General features: G+C 44.1%; 1 protein-coding gene across 1 annotated transcript; it reads right to left on the bottom strand.

Annotated features, from left to right (window-relative positions):
- Window positions 1–871: 871 nt before the first annotated feature.
- Window positions 872–7,413, bottom strand: HSPA5 (heat shock protein family A (Hsp70) member 5). Its single transcript, XM_035112873.3, has 9 exons — window positions 7,318–7,413; window positions 6,016–6,177; window positions 4,749–4,980; window positions 4,263–4,400; window positions 3,545–3,657; window positions 3,048–3,438; window positions 2,335–2,572; window positions 1,977–2,144; window positions 872–1,745 (listed from the first exon to the last, which is right to left on the bottom strand). The coding sequence occupies exons 2-9, from the start codon at window positions 6,132–6,134 to the stop codon at window positions 1,180–1,182; spliced, it is 1,965 nt and encodes a 654-aa protein (XP_034968764.1). The 5' UTR covers window positions 6,135–6,177; window positions 7,318–7,413; the 3' UTR covers window positions 872–1,179.
- Window positions 7,414–16,704: the final 9,291 nt, after the last annotated feature.

Raw genomic sequence — 16,704 nt, forward strand, 5'->3', positions numbered from 1 at the left:
GTTTCTACAGGTACTGAACCCCAAATAGTGCTCTCCTGCCAACAATGGGATGAATCAGGATGTGTTAGATGAAGCTAGTAAGAATTCGTGCTGGAGGATTCAGGATTGGACAATTTCCCATATAACAGATTTACTGCACATAAACAGTTCAGTACAGATAGGCAAGTACCATTAACTCCTAAGGGCACACAGCTTTTGCAAATGGGCAGCAGATTGCAATTAACACACAGGTTATTGGCTAAGTGGTTTCATTGCATTAGCTTATGTTGACAAAAGAGCCAGACAGCTTGAATATTAAATAAGCAACACATCATGGCTCTCGCACAGTTAGTTATGGCAACTAAAACAGTAGGTGGGCTGCTTTTTGTGTGATCAAGCAAACAAACTTCAGAGTTGAGCAGCTGATAAAGCTAGGGATTAAGTTATCCAAAATCATCTCCCTTGTGTACTTGGTCCAGCCTTTCTTAGCTTCTCTCTTGTATATTTCTGAGCCTGAAATTACTTAAATTATTCAGAGATCCAGCTTGATATATTCTGACCTGGCACAATAATGCACATCACTTTTAATCTAGAAACAAAAGTTGTAAACATTAAGGACCACTAGATGACCCTGAGGGTATCTTCCAACTGTACAATTCTAATTCTAATGTTACAGTGGCTCGTCCACATATGCCAAGTCATCACCCAATTGCCTGCTACCAACTAGCAGACATGCATGGGAATAATTCTTTGTCCAATTGTATTCTGCTCTGAGGAAGGTGGTGTCTGAGGGGTTCAGACCAAGAAGCATGCAGACAGAACCACAGCTCTGGTCCTGGTGTGTTCTTGGTTGCTATAAATATTTGTGTTACAAAGATCAAATAGACCCAGATCCAGTGTAAGTAACAAATTTATTGTTGTCACTTGGAGGGTAGAAAAGTTCTCCACATAACACACACAACCCAACTTGTTAAATAGAATGGTTTCAATACTTCACCCGCTCCCTTGTCAGGTTGCCCACCCCCCTGCTGGACATTTATCAACTGCTAACGAAAAGCAGTATACAGCCACTTTTGGGCTAGCATTTCCAACTCCACTCAATGTGAAGATTCTGATCACATTCCAAATCTAGAGTTCAAATAGTTTAAACAAAAGTTCAAAGTCCAATATTTACAGCATCAACATCTAGGAAACTGAGGTCTACAATTCATCCTTATCTCCTCCTGCTGCTTCTTCCTCAGTAGGGGGTGGGCCTGCGCTACCATATAACTTGCCCACAATTGGTTGCACCACCTCTTCCAGTTCCTTCTTTTGGGCTTTGAATTCCTCGATGTCACTATCTTGGTGACTCTCTAGCCACTCAATCTTCTCCTCTACAGCCTTCTCTATTGTTTCTTTGTCTTCAGATGACAACTTGCCACCGAGCTTCTCCTTATCTCCAATCTGGTTTTTCAGTGAGTAGGCATAACTTTCCAGCTCATTCCTAGCATCGATCCGTTCTTTCAGCTTTTTGTCTTCCTCAGCAAACTTTTCTGCATCATTGACCATCCTCTCAATTTCTTCTGGAGTAAGACGATTCTGGTCATTGGTGATGGTGATCTTATTTTTGTTGCCTGTGCCCTTGTCCTCAGCCGTAACACGAAGGATTCCGTTCACATCTATTTCAAAGGTAACTTCAATCTGAGGGACGCCACGGGGAGCAGGAGGGATTCCAGTCAGATCGAAAGTTCCCAAGAGATGATTATCCTTTGTAAGAGGACGTTCTCCTGCGGGGGGAAAATTTCATTTCACATGAAGTCGCTCAGATTATACTCTGGTAATCATGCAAGTACAATATTATTGTTGTTTTTTAAAGGCGTCTCACTTGTGTTTCTATTAAATGTGGAAACATGCATTGCAAAATTAAGCCGTGTTGGAGTCACCTTTTACTCTTTAATGCCCAGAAGACAGAATACTGTAAAAGTTTCCAAGCCAAATGGTGTTGGTCGGCCACTTACCTTCATAAACCTTAATTGTCACAGTTGGCTGGTTATCTGAAGCTGTGGAGAAGATCTGTGATTTCTTAGTGGGGACAACAGTGTTCCTTGGGATAAGTTTGGTCATTACTCCACCAACAGTCTCAATGCCCAAGGTCAGAGGACACACATCAAGCAGCACCAGATCCCCTAAGAATGAAAAGGAGGTTTTAAGCGATGAAGCACCACCATAATTTATCTAGCTGTAGTGACAAAATTGACAGCCAGCAAAGACAAAGATCTTCCATTCCAAACAGTTATGAGGCTGACTGGAAGCTTTTCACTTGTACAGGCTACTCTGCCCAACACCTCATGCAGCATTTAAGTCACTCAGACTTACCAGTATCTTGATCCCCAGAGAGTACGCCAGCCTGCACAGCAGCACCATAAGCTACAGCTTCATCAGGGTTGATTCCACGAGAGGGTTCCTTGCCATTGAAAAATTCTTTCACAAGCTGCTGTATTTTGGGGATACGAGTAGAGCCACCAACAAGCACAATTTCATCAATGTCAGACTTCTTTAGATCTGCATCCTCTAGGACTTTCTGGACAGGTTTCATGGTGGAACGGAAGAGATCCTACAAGCAGAATTTAAAATCACTTAATTGATGTGGAAAGGCAATCACAGAACAAGGCCACAAGATGATAAAGTCACCAAATTATCAGATACATCCCGCCCCCAATATGCCCATGTGTGATGCTATTTGAGATCAGATGGGCCTACTCTTAACATCTCATTTGTCTTTAACAGGAGAATCCACAAAGATCAGTCATTGCTAAGAGGACAAGCAATTTTGACTCAAGCCATTAGGAAACCAATTTATTCTCTGCTGTTGGTGCAGTTTGACCAGCATAGTGTCTTGGGAGTGGGATAACGTTTCACACAGGAGGGCACCACCTTACTTTTCTCATGACACGCATGTACTACATGTAAATATTATGTTAATATAATTAACTTCTCTCTCCCAATTTTATGTTTTGTGTACAGCAATTGCTCCAAATAGTAGAGCCATTTTATTAGAGACAACCCATTTTAAAAATCAAGATACCTACCATGTTCAGTTCTTCAAATTTTGCTCTTGTCAAGGTTTCAGAGAAGTCTTCTCCTTCAAAGAAGGATTCAATTTCAATTCTAGATTGGTGTTGAGAAGAAAGTGCTCTTTTGGCCTTTTCAACTTCTCGGCGAAGCTTCTGAACAGCTCTGTTGTCCTTCCGAACATCCTTTCCAGTTTTCTTCTTGTAGAGCTTGATGAAGTGTTCCATTACACGCTGGTCAAAGTCTTCCCCACCCAGGTGAGTGTCTCCATTGGTTGCCACAACTTCAAAGACACCATTATCAATTGTGAGGAGGGAGACATCAAAAGTTCCACCACCCAAGTCAAAGACAAGGATGTTCTTCTCGCCCTCCCTCTTGTCTAGGCCATAAGCAATAGCAGCAGCAGTCCTGTAAGAAAGAGCAACTCGTTAGTTTGGTAAATGAGAAAGGTAAATGTGAGAAAAGCCCGCACAAACCCCAAATACTGTCAGAAGACCATTAAAACCCTACTTACGGCTCATTGATTATTCTCATGACATTCAGCCCCGCAATAGTACCAGCATCCTTTGTAGCCTGACGCTGGGCATCGTTGAAGTAAGCTGGCACAGTGACAACAGCATGGGTGACCTGGAGAAGAATGAGAATATTTCTGATAGCTGTTTCCAAATTAACATCTAATATACCGTAGGTTTTTTTTGGGGGGGGAGGGAGCCCGATTGTCTAGAATGCACCTTTCAAGACTATTTAGAGGAGTGGATTGCCTGTCGCCCTCTAGATGCTGCTGGGCTCTCATCAGCCCCATTCAGCATTGTCAACTGTCAGGGATATTGGAAATTGGAATTCAAACACATCCAGAAGGCTACAGATTGGCCTTCTCAGCTTGGAGAACAATTCTACACACCCACACCCACCCATTTTATGTCCCACACCCATTTTATGTTCCGGGGAACCAAGAAGGCATGGACTCCTCATTTACAAGCAGCCAGGCCTGCTAGGAGACATCAAAACTCAGTGGTAGAGCACTTGCATTGCATGCAGAATAGTACATGTTCAATCCAGTTTAGAATGATCTCTAGATCAGAAAGGCATCTCAGACCTGCTTTTAGCTAGAGTAAGCAGTAAAGGATTATTAGACCAACCACTGGCCAGTCTCCATACACAGTAGATTCATGAAGGCTCCCCTCAGCGCCTATTCTATTTGCTTGTGTGCTTCAGCTGAAACATCATCTTACCTTCTTTCCCAAGTAGGCCTCAGCAGTCTCCTTCATTTTAGTCAGAACCATTGCTGAAATTTCTTCTGGGGCAAAGGTCTTCATTTGGCCACCTCCAATATCAACCTGAATATGGGGCTTGGACTTCTTTTCAATGACCTGTAAAGACAGGGACAAGTGGACATGGTTACAAACCAAAAGCACCACATCTACAATATTAATATTATGCTGGATTTAAAGAGGTTCCGTTGAGGAAGCAGCAAGACCAAACAACCTGCCCATCAGGTTGCCAGATGCAGAATAACCCATGCTTGGACGCTGGTATCTTGAGCAGAGTGAAAGCAGAGCCATAGGTTGTGTAGACTGGAGAAAAACTTCATACATAGCTTAGTGACCTAGTGTCTCTAGGACAGTGATAAGGTTGGGGACAGGCTGGGTTCAAATTTCACACCAAAAGGTGTTCAATGTACTTTATAAACCATAACATAAAAGGCACAAAATGAGTACCTTGAAAGGTAGGTATTTTATATCCTGCTGCACAGAAGGATCATTCCATGTTCTACCAATGAGGCGCTTGGCATCAAATACAGTATTCTCAGGGTTTGAAGTCAGCTGGTTCTTTGCTGCATCACCTATAAGACGTTCCCCCTCTGGTGTGAAGGCCACATAGGAGGGTGTGATTCTGTTACCCTGGTCATTAGCAATTATCTCCACACGCCCATTCTTGAACACACCAACACTGTAAAAGAGAATGGAAGCTACTTTTTAAAATACAGTCATACCTCATGTTACGTCTGCTGCAGGTTACGTCTTTTCGGGTTGCGCTCCACCTCAAACCCGGAAGTACCGGAATGGGTTACTTCCAGGTTCAGCGTGCACGCATGTGCAGAAGCACTAAATTGGGCTTTGTGCATAAGCGCCGAATCACAACCCGCGCGTGCGCATGGGTTGCAAACGTGCATCCTGCATGGGATCCACTGTATATGTATTATTTAAAGCCTTCTGGGTGGTTCACAAAATATAGGTAAAGGTAAAGGGACCCCTGACCATTAGGTCCAGTCATGACCGACTCTGGGGTTGCGGTGCTCATCTCGCTGAGGGAGCCGGTGTACAGCTTCCAGGTCATGTGGCCAGCATGACTAAGGTGCTTCTGGCGAACCAGAGCAGCGCACGGAAACGCCATTTACCTTCCCGCTGGAGCGGTACCTATTTATCTACTTGCACTTTGACGTGCTTTCGAACTGCTAGGTTGGCAGGAGTAGGGACCAAGCAACGGGAGCAACGGGTTTAACCCACAGCGCCACCCGCGTCCCGTCACAAAATATAACACACCTAAAATACAGTACATTAAAATGCATTAACACAACCAAGGAAAAATGAACACCAACATTAAAAAAAACAGTATTTACATAAAACCAACACCAAACAGGATAAAATCAAGCACATCGAGCCAAAAATCTGATCCCTATGAAGAGGTGCAGCAAGCAAGCTAGTTGTATCCTCTGGGCTAAACAGAGGATGTTTCTGGCCAGTACTCAAGCTTTAAATATACTGAATCAAAACAGTTTGAGTTGAATAGCTATTGTATTGTTACTCCCCTGACTTGTACCAAGTGCATTAAAATAGCAGTACAATACAATTTGTTTGCTTACACTAGTGCAGAATCACGGTTCAACACTGCATCAAATCTTGGCCATATTTTGGTGCAGTGGCCATAAGCTATTTAAGACATCCAGAAGCCAGTCAATCAAATAGGCACCCTTCTTTTACTTACCAAGAATATGTGGTTCCCAGATCAATTCCAACCACAGTCCCCACATCTTCCTTTTTGTCATCGTCATCAGCAGCAAATACACTGCCAATGAGCAACAGGCAGACAAGCGCACACTTCATTCTGCCCTTGTACCAAGTATTCACAATCAGAGAGAAAAAAACCCTGTAATAAGTAAAATCAATCATCAATGGCAATACTATGAGCAAAAAGACAATACCTTGAGGCCCGTTTAATGGAAATGGGGGCAGATTTAGAGTATTACTGCTCCCACACATCCTTAGCAAAGGCTGGGAGAGCCAATCAGGACTAAAGGCTACCAAGACCCACAGCCTGCAAACATGCAGGCAGCTCAAAGAAAACACCCCACCCCAAATCCTATACAAAGGAGGGCCAGGAAACTTTTCTGTTTAAGGAAAAACCAGCAAAGGGGTTAAGAAAATTTGTAGCTGTCCTGATACTTAAACATGAATGTGAACCCACACACTCTGCTAAATTCTACAGACATCCATTGAGAAAAATCATGTGGAAAGGCAGTATGTAAAAACTGCAAAACCTAACACATAAAAAAAAAGGCTACCAACCTCTTAACATTAGTTCAGACAATCCCAACATTAAAGGCAAAGAGTAAGTTGATAATCCAGTGCCAGAGATACCCTGCTCCCCCCTCCCATTTTTTGGTAAATGGAGTCACTGTAAAACGAGTAGCCTCAAATCACATAATTAACATTGTTCACTGCAACCACAGCTGTTTTGCCTTCACCAATCTAATAAGGAAACCATCATAAAAAGTGTGAGAAGGGAGTAGTCGCTTTCCCCATCACCAGGAACCCAGCCATTACCATTTACACCAAACCGATAGATTATCAATATACAAAACCAACACCATATGGACACATCTAACAAGTTTTGCTTTTTGCATAAATCCCCTCTCCCCGATAAGAAGCAAGGGGGAACGAAAAAGAATACCCCACACAAACATCTGTTCCTATTCTGAGATATAAACCCCTTTTATTCATTAATGCATGCCAAATACTGTAATCATTGCAATCGCCACCCCACCACCACCAAGGGGGGAATATGGATCTGGCAGGAAATGGGAATAAAAATGGCGCGCTTTGGACCGTGAGCCGCAATAGGTTTTTTCTCAATGGGAACCTGGATAAATGAGAACGAAGTGGCATTCTGAGGGCAAGGGGGACCCCACAAGGCCCGATAGATTTGAAGAAGCCGCCCTCCCCTTCTCGTTAGGCCCCGGCTCCCACCTCCTCCTCCGCTCAAGCACTAGGCCACCCCGAGCCTTACCTGTATTAGATAACAGGCCCTCGCGGTCGCCTCACGCGCTATCCGACGAACACAACAACCGGAACTGTGATTTTCTCACTCAAAGCTCACCGCTCTGGCCCAGATGTCCCCCTCGGCTGTTATATACCTTCCCGTGGCCTTGCGTGGAGTCCCACTATTGGCCCATTTTCTCTTGCTGGAGCCTCCCGATTGGTCGCTTGCCACCAAGCTGGCCGGAGCCGATAGGTCCGCTCCGTCCGTGACGTTAGGCCCCCGTAGCGCACCGCTCCGTCTGGTTGTGACGCTTTCCTTCCCCACCCCTTCTCTTTCCTCTCGGCCGTCCTCGAGCCTCATTGGGCCGTTCTACCGGTGTCGCGGTCCAATCAAGGGCTGCTGCATGAGCCAAGCGGATCGAGCTCATTGGCTGGAATGGGCGTCATGTTGAAAAATCTCTAGGCAGGGAGGGATGGCTCTTTCTGGAAGTTTCTATGGTTACGAGGCCTAGCAGCATGTTATAGAAAAGGAATGGGTTGCTGCGACTATGGCTGCCACAATGTCTCCGTAGGCAGTACTGAAGGCTGCTTTGCACTGGTTAAAGTGTCAAACTAGGACTAGATCCTGAAGCTGAGGCTCCAATACTTTAGCCACCTCATGAGAAGAGAAGACTCCCTGGAAAAGACCCAACAACAAAGGACGGGGGGAGATGCCAGCTGGTATATTCTGTAGGCCACACAGCTCACAGGCTGAGGATAGACGCATCATTCTGCTTCAGCCTATGTTGGAATTACGTTGGAACCTCGTTTTCCTCCTTGAGTTTCCCAGACAAATTTTGTTGTTGTTGTTGTTGTTTAGTCGTTTAGCTGTGTCCGACTCTTCGTGACCCCATGGACTAGAGCACGCCAGGCACTCCCGTCTTCCACTGCCTCCCGCAGTTTGGTCAGACTTATGTTCGTAGCTTCGAGAACACTGTCCAACCATCTCGTCCTCTGTTGTCCCCTTCTCCTAGTGCCCTCCATCTTTCCCAGCATCAGGGTCTTTTCCAGGGAGTCTCCTCTTCTCATGAGGTAGCCAAAGTATTGGAGCCTCAGCTTCAGGCTCTGTCCTTCCAGTGAGCACTCAGGGCTGATTTCCTTAAGAATGGATAGGTTTGATCTTTTTGCAGTCCATGGGACTCTCAAAAGTCTCCTCCAGCACCCAGACAAAATATGGAGTATATAATTAAGCAGACAAACTGTGTTATATGGTGTCATAACACAGTTCATTCCATGTAGGAGAAAACGGGGAGGCTAAATACAGACTCTTCAACCCAAGTAGTTAATGGTACTAGTAAGACAGTAGATTTGCCCTACAACAATACTAGCACCATTCCCTTGTAACCAACAGACTGCTGCTGTTTTTTGTTGGTGTTATAAGAATTTTGAGGTCATATATATATATATATATATATAATAATTGTTCATAAAACATGTACATGAATGTACAGAAACATGTCTGAAGCAGCACAGGAAAACAGGCCTGACTGACACCATTTTGACTCTCTCTGACCAGGTGTTCCTCTGCAAGGAAGAAGTGGGGTGGGGGGAACCTTCTCATTGTCTCAGGTATCTGAAGAAGTGTGCATGCACACGAAAGCTCATACCAAAATAAAAACTTAGTTGGTCTTTAAGGTGCTACTGAAGGAATTTTTTTATTTTACTTCGATCCAGACCAACACGGCTACCTACCTGTAATCAGGAATTAAAGTGATAACCCTGGCATCCTGATACCTGAGTGCCAGACAAAAGGGTGTGATTAACTTGGCTGGGAAACAGGGAAATGTAAATATCTCTCAATTTTGTTGATTAGGTTTTGGGGGCAGGGGGCAGGGTCCAGACTGCTCATATTACTGCCACCAGACCTCCCCGTTCATGATGTACCTATGATGAATCTAGGGAGAGCGGTCTTGGGCTACACCCCTTCTGTGACATATGGATGATGCTTCTGGGGGGTGGGCTGAAACCAATTTCAATTTTCTTTTTAAGGGCAAGACACCTCTGTTTGGGGTCCCTTCCTTGTTCTCCTGCGTGAGAGGAAGGACCCTGTTGCAACAGCGAAATAAAAGTGCCTTGCTTCGTACGTCCTGGTTTGGTCTCTGTTATTTGGTGGGCAGGAGACGCTTAAATTCGTCTGTTTGCCTGGATCCTTGGGCTCTCCCTGTGTCAGGATCCATTTCTCTGGGTTCATAGGAACCAGCTTACATTTTACTTCAGTTGGGTTCCAGCAATTTCCACATGCCTGCAAATTCAGGTTCCACGATCAACAGTGATTGGGAGGCTTCCAGCAACAGTTGCAGTACTTGGGACTTTCTGATTAGAGAAAAGGCCAGGAAGAGGTGATAGGTTTATGTTGAACGTGTGAAGGAAAAACTTAAACTCGTAGTAGCAGAGTTTCCAAAAATAGACCAGAGGCAATATTTTATCCAGCAGAGCTTGTGCTGAAGGCAAATGAGCATAATGGTCACAAATCCAAATACTGTACATTCAATATTGGCACAGTCCATAAAAATCCAGTTGCAACATTCACAAAAACTTAAAAACTTAAGACTAAACCTAACACTAAGCATTCTATGTACAGAACACGACACCAGAAGGAAGAGAGAGAGAGAGACACACACACAGAGAGTATAGTCAGCATGACCTTAATTGGAAGAGAGAATAGAACTAGTTCCCAGAAGGTATAACCCAAACAATTATTAACCCTTCTGCTTGCTTCTCACACAGAGTAGCTTCTAGAATCCTCGTGTATTAAAAAGAATAGGAAAGATTTCTATACATCAGATCTATACTTTCTGCACTAAGAAATGCAAACTGACAGTTTATAACATTATGCATGGCATGTAGAAAGTGAATAGAGAGTGCTTTTCTCCGTTTCTTGTAATGCCAGAATTTGTGGGCATCCGATGAAGCTGAATGTTGGAAGATTCAGGAAATAAAAGAAATTGACTTCTTTCTTATGGAACTCACTCCCACATGCGGCAGTGATGGCCACCAACTTAAATGGCTTATTAGACAATTTCATGGAGGAAAAGGCTATCCATGGCATGATGGACATTCTCTGCTTCTAGTTCTTAATTCCAGTTGCTGGAAACGGCAGAAGGGGAGAGTGCTTGGAAACGGCAGAAGGGGAGAGTGCTCCTGTGCTCAGGTCCTGCTTGAAGGTTTCCCATTGAGGCATCTGGTTGGCCACTGTGAGAAGGGGGTGCTGGACTAAATTAGCCACTTGGCTGATCTAGCAAGCTCTTCTTATGTTTTTACTTTTCACCAGAATACTACAAACAGACCTGTTCCCCATCCCACCCAAAATGGACTTATTGCAATAAGAAAAGTGACAGGAAAATTAAATGGAAAGTGTGGGCTTACATTTGCTTGACTCAGTGTTGCTTAGTGTCCCTGCAAATAAATCAAAATGCATGTTCAATAAATAGCCTAGATCAGGCATAGGCAAACTCGGCCCTCCAGATGTTTTGGGACTACAATTCCCATAATCCCTAGCTAACAGGACCAGTGGTAAGGGATGGTGGGAATTGTAGTCCCAAAACATCTGGAGGGCCAAGTTTGCCTTTGCCAGGCCTAGGTTGTTTAACCTGCCTGCAAACTTCCAAATCAATGTGAGTGCTCAATTAACAGGTTGTCTGAAAGTGGCATAACTGTTCATGAGAATGGCAGCCTCATAAAAACAGTGCAATAGCTTGAAGGTATAAGGTGTTGGGAAATATTCAAAATTGCATAAGCTTTCGTGACTAGGAAAAAAAACCAACTTGCAATTTCCCCCTTAGTCACAGGAGTAGCAACTCCAGTTGTAGGCGTGCCCCTGCTTCTGACATTAATTTATGCAAAAGAAAAACTCTTCAAACCATGATATCAAGTACTAGCTTGACTGGGTCCATATTTGCTGGCAACAAACTGTTTTTATGGGTAAGATAATCTTTCTGCTTTATGTCACTGCATAGAGGTAGATAAGACAAGGAAGATGATCCTCCACACACACACACATGCAGTAGTCACAGATGATTTTTTTACACAAAGCATTCACAGGCACGTCCAAAGTCCGTTTTGGAGGCCAAATTCAGCCCCCGGCCAGTTTTATCCAGCCCCTGGGGCAGTTTATTCATTGGGGTCAAATCCTTAAAAAAAGCTCAACAACTTCAATCTTTTAAAAAGCTCAGCAACTTTGGGGTAGAATCGGGGGGGGGGAGGTTGGCCCTCACGCATGTTCACTTCATCAAATCTGGCCCTCTTTGAAAAAAATTTTGGGCACCCCTGGCATATAATGTCCAGCTGAGAGTCCCCATGAGAAAAACAGACATAACCATCCACTGAAAGGATATTGTTTAGGTAGAGCGTTTGAATCTTAAACACACTTAGTTTTGGACACTGTAGGTGGTATCCAATTACGGTCGCTTTGCTCTTTGTTTATTTGCACAAAATTTGTGGGGAGGTTAGACAACAGTCACACCATCTTTTCTAGAATATCCATTCTGATTGTTTGCATAAAGGCTGCCTCAAGCAATTATTATCCGTCACTTTCCAGTCCATTTTCCTGTCACTTATTATAAAAATTCTGATGGGATGGGGGAAGCAGGTTTGTTGCACAAAAGCACCAAATCAACTTCAGTTGCACAACCTGGATTTAAGGCTAGTGTGGTGCAGTGGTTAGAGTGTTGAATTAGGACCTGGTAGACCAGGGTTCAAATCCCCCTCAGCCATGAAGCTCACTGGGTGACCTTGGGCTATTCACTTTCTCTTAGCTTAACCTACCTCACAGCATTGTTGTGAGAATAGAACAAGGAGTGGGGAAACCATGTATGCCACTTTGAGCTCCTTAAAGAAAAAGTGGAATATAAATCAAATAAATATACAGTATAAATTTGCCAGTATGTGATTGCATCCCACCTGAAAACAGCAACCGTCTGGAAGCCTAAGCCATCCTCAGAGTAAACCTATTGAAGTCAGTGGACATTGATTTCAATTGGTCTTTTCTGACTTAAGTCGAATACCACCCAGTGGGAGTGGGACTAATACCTGAATAAATGTACATAGTATGAGTCACCCCACCGTTTCATAGTGTTGCACCATATCCTGCCATTCAACTTCCTAGCATTCATCCAGGATGAGGATCAGGGAGCTGTCCTAGGGTTACTTGAGCACAGACTTCCTCAACTTCCTCAGCTGCCTTCAGGAAGAACCTGTGAAGCCTGTGAAGCCTGTATACATATAAAATATAACAAGACCTGTACCAAGAGGATTATATGACTCTAAGATTCTATAATTATATGATTATAAGAGAGGTTAAATTCAGCTTAACGCCACTAATGTGCACATCTTCCTCCTAGCTCAGTGATGGCGAACCTGTGACACGCGTGTCAGACGTGACACGCAGAGCCCTCACTGTTGGTTTTCCCCCATTCGTTCTCCCGCTCCTCCTACAGCTTGTCTCTGCTAGAGCTTGTCTCCGCTGTTAAAACCCGGATCCTTTGTTGTTGTTGTTGTTGTTGTTGTTGTTGTTTCTGGTAGCCAGAGATTGGTTTTTAACCCTTTCTGTGCTGTTTTTTTCTGGCACTTTGGCAGACTATGATTGGGTGTAACAGTGTTCATTTTTTAACCCGTTCTGTGCTGGGTTTTTTGGTGCTGCATGTTAGTGCCAGCAAAGGTATTATTCGTCATTTATTTCTGTTCTCTCCCCCCCCCCCAAAAGCAGCTTTGGGGCACCTCCCCCCAAAAAGCAAAGCAACTTTTGCACCCCCCCCAAAAAACCCTCCAAAACTTTGGTTAGCAGCTCCCCCCAAAAAGCTCAACAGCTCTGGGCACTTTGTGATAAAGAAGGGTTTTTTGGTTTGGTTTGGTTAAATAATTAGTTTTTGGTTTATTAAATACAGTTATATATTACAGTTATACATTTTTGTTATTTAAACTAAAAATATCGTGAAATTATGGTTTTTTTTATCGAAGTGACACACCACCCGAGTTATGCTTGGTTTTTTGGCGAATTTTGACACACCAAGCTCAAAAGGTTGCCCATCACTGTCCTAGCTGCTGCTGTTAACTCTCTGCAGGATAAAACAGAGGTGATTCTACCTTTGAAAAAAACAACAGTGTATATACATATATAATTAAATAGGTTTAACAGTCATTCCATCTTCCCAAGGCATAAGTGTAACCAGAATTTATGGGGGGCAGGGAGGCTTCACGTTGGAGGGGGAGAGAACCTCATTTAATTATTTGTATTGTTTTACTTGATCTGCGGGGGCAGCTGCCCCCTGCCCCCTCTTGGATGCACCCAAGACCAAGGAATCCTGAGAGCTACAGTTCTGCAGTGACAGGGATCTTTAATGGAGATGTATCGGTATTCTCACAAACTACAATTCCCATAATTCGCTGGAAGAAAGCATGACGGTTAAAACATGTATAAGCCTGATGTGTCACTATGCAGTCCTCATACAAATTACTTCTGCTCAACAGGATACGAGAGTTACGCTCTATTCCGGGGTCCCACACACTACTGTCATTCAAGGGGAAATCAGAGCTGCAAACAACAGCTGGATGTTGCAATTTAACACCAAACTACTGGCTGTTGTGAAATGTGCCATGTGGTACAGTGGTACCTCGGTTTATGAACACAATTGGTTCTGGAAGTCTGTTCATAAACTGAAGCGTTCATAAACTGAAGCGAACTACCCCATTGGAAGTAATGGGAAGTTAATTAATCCGTTCCAGATGGGTCCGCAGCGTTCATAAACCGAAAATTCATAAATCAAGGTGTTCATAAACCGAGGTTCCACTGTAATTCCTTCTGTGAACAGATTTGTTGCTTAACAATAAAAACGCATGAGACAAACCATGGTATCCAGACCAAAGTCCCCCTTAGTCTAGCATCCTGCATTCCCACAGTGGCTACCCAGATATATATGGGGAGCCCAGAAGGCGAATATGGGCACAACATATTCCTGCTGTTTTCCAGCATGTCTCCCTGATTATTTAACTTATATGCAGAATTCATCATGCGAAAAAAGGCTGGACTGGATGAATCCCAAGCCGGAATTAAGATTGTCGGAAGAAATATCAACAACCTCAGATATGCTGATGACACAACCTTGATGGCAGAAAGTGAGGAGGAATTAAATAACCTTTTAATGAGGGTGAAAGAGGAGAGTGCAAGATATGGTCTGAAGCTCAACATCAAAAAAAAACTAAGATCATGGCCACTGGTCCCATCACCTCCTGGCAAATAGAAGGGGAAGAAATGGAGGCAGTGAGAGATTTTACTTTCTTGGGTTCCATGATCACTGCAGATGGTGACAGCAGTCACGAAATTAAAAGACGCCTGCTTCGCGGGAGAAAAGCAATGACAAACCTAGACAGCATCTTTAAAAGCAGAGACATCACCTTGCCAACAAAAGTCCGTATAGTTAAAGCTATGGTTTTCCCAGTAGTGATTTATGGAAGTGAGAGCTGGACCATAAAGAAGGCTGATCGCCGAAGAATTGATGCTTTTGAATGATGGTGCTGGAGGAGAGACTCTTGAGAGTTCCATGGACTGCAAGAAGATCAAACCTATCCATTCTTAAGGAAATCAGCCCTGAGTGCTCACTGGAAGGACAGATCCTGAAGCTGGCCACCTCATGAGAAGAGAAGACTCCCTGGAAAAGACCCTGATGTTGGGAAAGATTGCGGGCACAATGAGAAGGGGACGACAGAGGACGAGATGGTTGGACAGTGTTCTTGAAGCTACGAACATGAGTCTGACCAAACTGTGGGAGGCAGTGGAAGACAGGAGTGCCTGGCATGCTCTGGTCCATGTGGTCACAAAGAGTTGGACACAACTAAACGACTAAACAATAATTCATATGCATATCTGAACCCTTGCTTTAAACTTTCAAAGGAGCCTTCCTTGCCAATTTGATGCCTTCCAGATGCTCTGAACTACAACTCCCATCAGCCTCAGACAGTATGACAGCCAGTTGTCCAACAAAACCTTGGGGAAGGCACCTAGTGGTCAAAGCCTGTTTTAAGAAATCCCAGTCAGATAATGTGACTGGGTAATTATTTTGGGCAAGGGGAAAGTTGATTTGGGGTAAGAAAGAGAGAATGGGATGGGAGGTTCTGGGTACCATCTGCTCTGGTCCCACCCACCACTATTGCCAGCTCTGTAGATTACAGCCCCAAATGGGAAAAGGGGTGTGTACACAATCCCTCTCTAACACACCATGTTATATCTCCAGCCTTATGGCTAGTGCCACTGAAAGGCCTTAATGATACTACAAACACAATAACTGCAGAACCAATTCAGATTAATGAGCTTTGCTCTTCTTTGCCTGGAAAGAAAACTTGTTCTACACAGACTTTAAACTACCTGTTTGATGTGTGCAGAACTCTGTGAATACATCACAAAATAATTATTTTTCACTCAGGCATATGGTGCCGAGCCTCAGAGCTGAGGACGCAGTACTGTACTGTATGCTTATTTTTCTGTCAGTTGTATTTCAAAGTGCTAGCCCCTCCTACCAGCCCAACATCTTCAAAAGCCAGGACTGAAGCCAAGAGAGAAAATGTGCCTTTGCAGGCACTAATAAAATGCTACTGTATATAAAGCAAGTATCAAGATGGGAGCTGTTGAGGGGTGGGTGTTGGGGTCCACTAATTGAGCCCAAGCTGCCTTGGTCACTGAAAAGCCAACAAATGCCATAGACAGAGGAGATTGCCATAATCACTTGTTTATTCAGCTGACTAAAAAAGAAGGCGAGCCACACTCACTAGTGTGATGGTGAAGCTGCACCAAACAGCCTTTGTTCATACTTTTGATAGGCACCCCCTCTTCTTTTCTCCCTTTCGAGGTTCCTTGCGCTGATCGAAACAGGACACCCTGCCTGGAGACCTTGAAGGGGAGAGTTGCCTGGCAGGGAGGTTTTCCTGATAATCCCCTAGCAACGTTATCTGGTCTTCACTTGTTTGTGGCTCATCCTCCTAAATTCTAAAGCAGGCAGTTTTTTTACATAAGCAAAATGGCATCAGTTAGTTAGGCTAACCAAAAAAACAGGACAAGAACAGGCCTCTGTGGCTTTTCCTGAGACCCCCTCAGGGAGATGTTCTGTAATTTAGAACACTAAAATAGTAGCACAGCATCCCCCTATCCTAAATATGGTACAGCCCCCTCTAACCAACCCCCTTATTTATAGCATGTGTTTCAATTCTATTAAGATTTAGCTGTTTCCCCGCCTTCGGGGCGTGGCGTCCCTCCCCTTCTCCTTTGAGTGACTTGCGCTCGCAAAGCTGCAGCTGCAGCTTCCGCCGCCACTGCCACCTGCTGGCTACGCAAGTGGTGAGCACCCTTCCTCCCCTCTCCCAGGACTACAGTATTTTTCCCAGCCACTCC

This window comes from Zootoca vivipara, chromosome Z2 (assembly GCF_965207765.1).
Source record: "Zootoca vivipara chromosome Z2, rZooViv2.hap1.1, whole genome shotgun sequence".
Lineage (NCBI taxonomy): Eukaryota > Metazoa > Chordata > Lepidosauria > Squamata > Lacertidae > Zootoca > Zootoca vivipara.

What these genes read in the sequence shown, in the direction of transcription:
- HSPA5 (XM_035112873.3), bottom strand. Translation starts at nt 6,134, where the DNA reads ATGAAGTGTGCGCTTGTCTGCCTGTTGCTCATTGGCAGTGTATTTGCT. An exon ending in AATTTGAAGAACTGAACATG is followed by an intron (nt 2,573 to 3,047) that starts GTAGGTATCTTG and finishes TTCTGCTTGTAG; the next exon opens with GATCTCTTCCGTTCCACCAT. An exon ending in GACAATTAAGGTTTATGAAG is followed by an intron (nt 1,746 to 1,976) that starts GTAAGTGGCCGA and finishes TTCCCCCCGCAG; the next exon opens with GAGAACGTCCTCTTACAAAG.